Raw genomic sequence first — 5111 nt, forward strand, 5'->3', positions numbered from 1 at the left:
AATATTAGCAATGTATTTTTTTATATGTTTTATACTTATTTTAATCAAAAGTCAAAACATATAAATTTTGGTTAATTGATAGAATTAAGCGAAATATTTTGGTTTGATTAATATATTTGAAAAAAATTTTCAATTTGGTTACAAATCAAGTTGAGGCTGTGTGGGGTTATATCACATAGCCGTGTGGGGCAGTATCACACAACCGTGTCCCCAAGCCATGAATCGGTCTAATGTCGTGAAATCCAAGGTTACATGGTTGCACCGCTAGGCTGTGTAACTCACTGTAGCTATATAAACTAAAAACTAACCTAAACATGTAGCACACACAGTCGTGTCAATCACCCATGGATGACACATGACCGTGTGGTAACTCTTGTGCAGCATTATTTACCTATTTGAGCAAGTTTCATACTATCCATTCAAAGTGGCCTATAATGTCATTTTGTCATTCAAACTAACACCAAAACATACACATTTCAAAGCCAAAATATCAATTCACATTATCATTTAAATATACAATCAATATGCTGGCCTTCATTGACACTAACAAACATTAAACCCAAATCAACAACCTGTCATGTTTTAACTATCTCATTTCTCAACTTCAACAATGCCAAATATAACATTCACCAAAGTCTATAGTTATTTCATACCACCATCTAAATCATATGCATATTGCCATACAAAACATCAAACTTGACATTTACCATACATCAAATATCAAACCACAAACATAAGCTTATATACTAAGATATTATACCAAAGTTCATACTATTGTAATACGTTAATCCAACCTATGTGCATGCCACAAATAACCAAACTTGAAACGTAAAAAATCTACCGAATCGAAAGACGAAAGATATGTGCTTCTCACTAATCCAATCGGCACGTTCTGTGATGCGGTCGTTGAAAGCACCAAAAATATCCTATCCCTAATAAATAATGAAAAAGAATAGTAAAAGGGAAGTAGGGTCAAATCCTCAGGGACTGGACTTGCAAAATATCTTGTTCCGTGAAATCCCAGGCAGAGTCTTGCCCAAGACAACCTGCGTTCCTGGAAAAAATAAAAACAATAACAGAATTAAAGGGTTGGATCTGGAAACAAAAAATAAAATAAAAACAGAATTAAGAATATTGAATCGAAAATTAGAAAAATTAAAAATAAATTTGAGAGAAAGAAAATTCTTATGGGAGATTCCAACCTCCAGTTGTCTCGTTCCGCCTTGAGTTTAATCATCGGCTTTTAGATAATCCTTCCCAAACCGAATAAGCCAGTTATAGTGGAAGAGGACGCCTACGACCACCAGCTCTAATGATTTAGACTTACGATTTGGTGGAACCTGACTCTAGCTAACAATCGCTTCTGTGGGATAGTCTTATGCTAGATCAACGCTTCTCAATGGCGAACCCCACGCCATTTTGTCTCTTGGGCTCACTAACCTCTAACGCAGTAAGCTAACGAACCGACTGTGCAACCTTCCCAAAACATAAAAAGCCGCCTTTGCATACGTTGAAAAGCTTACTTCTTAAGGGACATGGACGAAAGCGTCAGCCCCATAGTGCGGAGAAACGATGAATACTTGTTGAGAAGGCTAAGTACGGATTCTAAGCCTCAAGAATCCTTTTGGGGATTTTTGGCAACCTTTGGCTAGATGGGTTTAGTGGCTCATGGTTGTGGTAGAAAAGAAAATAAATAAAATAAAAATAAAGATTTTATTGAAAAGAAATATGAAAAGAACAAAAGCCTAGACTTTTGGGGATAGAGTGTTTACAGAAGAAGAAAAGATGGGATCCTCTTTTAAGTCACTTTACCCCCTATTTATAGTGCTAGGGGAGATATTCTAGTCCTACTTAAATTCCTAAAACATAAATACATTTAATTGAAGATAAATAAAGATAAAATAAAATCCTAAAAATAATCTTTAATAATTATCTCAATATTAATTATCCTAATATAATTAAAATATAGTTTAATAGAATAAAATCTCTTCTTTTTGCATTTCAACCCTTGTGTCCTCCATGCTTGCACTTTTGGCACCAACTTTTCCTTGTGTCGCACATTGACCCATTTTATCTCTAAATTCACGCTTTTGGCCCTTAATTTCACTTTTGCCTCAAATTTAGTCCCTATGAGATAAAAGATCATAAATAGCTCAAATTAGCAGGATCATACTTAGAATAAATACATAATTAATACATAAAAATATGTTATTCTAGAGTGTTATCAAATCCCCCCTACTTAGTCCATGCTTGCCCTCAAGTATGGTTCTTATCTACCGTGAAAGTTAGATTCTGCCATAAAAGAAATACCACTTCCAAAGTTTTATAGAAATCAGTCAAAAATGCATATGAAAAATAAAGAAAACCCTAAGCTTGCTTTAAGTAAAATAGAAAAAGTTTTTCAATTAATACACACAAAAATTAGAATCGACTTGAATTATTTAATGAAATTTAGGTAAATTACCAAACTTACCAAGACACCCTATTTGTTTCCTGCTTTAGTCCCTAAATTATTATTATTATTATTATTATTATTATTATTTTTGCTTTAGGAATATACTGAACCTTTTGATGCAAAGAGAGATGACAGCCAAGCATCCCACCCTGGTTACTCAGCCCAGCAGACTCCTAATTTATTATAATTTTTTCTTAAGAACACATCGAACCTTTTGACTCGAAGAGAGATGACAGCCAAGCACCCCACTCCGGTTACTCAGCCCAACATGTTCTTAAAGATTAATTCCGGTTAGCGGAGTTTTATCTAACACGTCACACAACCTTTTGACGCGAAATAGGATGACAACCCAAGCACCCTACCCCGATTACTCAGTCAGTCACGTTTTTAAGCTGCACTCATAACTACGGAAACATTAAACGATATTTTAATAATAACTTTTTTTATGAGGACTTTAGAGAAAAATAATCAAGTGTCAAAAATAAGTTTCAGTAATTACCTTAATAGTTAAAAAATAATCAAGTGTCAAAAATAAGTTTCAGTAATTACCTTAAACTTGATCAATTTTACGAAAAACAAGATAAAGTTAACTTTATGAATCACAATTATTTTTAGTCTGATAAGAATAAAACAATGGAGATGGCATCAATCATGGAAAATTCGTAATTTTCTCAGAAAACAAGAATCATGCTTGTAGGTCAAACAGTAGGCAATTCTTGGTAAAAATCTTGGGCATGAAAAGAGGCAGGAGATTCTAAAAAAATAAATATGGACAAAATAAAGTCTCAAGCAGCAACACCAGCAACAATAACCAAAATCACAGCAGAAAATGATAGTAATAACGAAGAGTACTTCCCCCTACTGAAAGCACATTGTCCTCAATGTGGACGAAAAGAAATAAATAGGTAGAAAAGTTTAGAAAAACTCCCCGTGTTGTTACTGTCGATCGCAAATGATGGCAATGAGCTTGGTCAGTTGCTGGCCAAAGGTTTCAAGTCGGGCCTCAATGCGCTCTAAGCGTTGCTTAACGGTTTTCTTCGCATTTTCGCTCTGTTTTATCTAAGCAAAAGAAGAAAAAATTATTAATATCCAAATAAGTAAAATAAAATTAAATAAAGTAATAAATAAAGTAAAGAAAAAAATAAAAAATGGGTTGCCTCCCAACAAGTGCTTGTTTAACGTCGTTAGCTCGACGCCGTTATTGGTTCTATGGTGGTTCCAAATGGATTTTCTTAACCGTGTGGGCTTGAAAATTCTTATAAGACGGCTTCAACCACTGGCCATTAACTACGAATCGCCTTCCAGATTCTTCACCCTCTATTTCAACCGCTCTATGTGTGAACACTTTAGTGACAATAAAAGGCCCCTGCCATCGTGATCGAAGCTTACCTGGGAATAACTTTAACACGGAGTTATAAAGTAAAATTTTTTGTCCTACCGAAAAATTCTTCTGAGCTATTCTCTTATCGTGAAACAACTTTGTCTTGTCTTTATAAATGTGAGCATTCTCGTAGGCATCATTGCGAATTTCTTCTAACTCTTGGATGTCTAATTTCCTTGCCTGTCCTGCCGGTTCTAACTGCAACTCTGGTACCTGTATAACAGAAGGTAACAATTTAGTATTTGGAGATAATAACTAATTAACAAATTCAATTTCATTAAGTTTAGAATTATCTCCATAAATTGACTCAAAATTCTCTTCTACCAAAGAGTCAATTATGTCGATACGATTTACGCTCAATATTTCGCTTTGATGGCTAATGGCGTCGTAGACATTAAACTTTACAATCTCCCCATCAAACTCCATCGTAAGAGTTCCACTTCGAACATCAATTTTAGTACTAGCTGTACTAAGGAACGGTCGACCCAGCAGGAGATCTGAAGATCCAGGAGTGCTATCCTCCTCTATTTTGATCACATAAAAATCTACAGGGAAAATAAGCTCGTTAACTTTTACCAGTACATCCTCGAGGACTCCTTCTGGATGCACAACAGACCTGTCCGCCAATTGAATGATAACACCTATTTTTGTCAAAAAACCCGCGTTAAGTGATTCATAAATAGAATACAACATTACATTTATAGAAGCCCCTAGATCACACATAGCCTTCTTAATTACTAGATGGCCTATTTTGTATGGTATTGCAAACATGCCCCTATCTTTACATTTTGTCGGCATTTTTCGCTGTAATACTGCAGATACATTCTCACCAACATTCACCCTTTCATTACCTGTTAATTTTCGCTTGTTAGTGCAAAGCTCTTTAAGAAATTTGGCATACCGCGGTATTTGCTTGATGGCGTCCAACAGCAAAATATTGATCTCGACATTCCTAAATGTTTCAAGAATTTCCTTGTCCTCTTTACCTCTTCGACACTGGTTGAATCGTTCTGGAAATGGAGGTTGAATTTTAGGCAATGGAGGCTTCGGTCGGACCTGTTCATCTTTCTCAGGTTTTTCTTGGGCACTTTCTTGGGCAAGATTCCTGTCAGGAATCGATTCCAGTACCTTTCCGCTTCGCAACGTCACTGCATTTGCATTTTGTCTAGGGTTTGGTTCTGTTTGTGACCGCAGCTTCCCCTGAGAGGTCAATTTCGCGATCGATGTGGTCAACTCTCTGATGGACGCCTCGGTTTTCTGTTGAAAATCCTTCAT

General features: G+C 35.6%; 1 protein-coding gene across 1 annotated transcript; it reads right to left on the reverse strand.

Annotated features, from left to right (window-relative positions):
- Positions 1-3240: 3240 nt before the first annotated feature.
- LOC121213537 (uncharacterized) lies at positions 3241-5111 on the reverse strand. The gene is made up of 5 exons (XM_041086322.1): positions 4622-5111; positions 4161-4477; positions 3894-4049; positions 3396-3514; positions 3241-3313 (listed from the first exon to the last, which is right to left on the reverse strand). Exons 1-5 carry the CDS (start codon positions 5109-5111, stop codon positions 3241-3243), a joined length of 1155 nt encoding a protein of 384 aa, XP_040942256.1.

This window comes from Gossypium hirsutum, chromosome D01 (assembly GCF_007990345.1).
Source record: "Gossypium hirsutum isolate 1008001.06 chromosome D01, Gossypium_hirsutum_v2.1, whole genome shotgun sequence".
Lineage (NCBI taxonomy): Eukaryota > Viridiplantae > Streptophyta > Magnoliopsida > Malvales > Malvaceae > Gossypium > Gossypium hirsutum.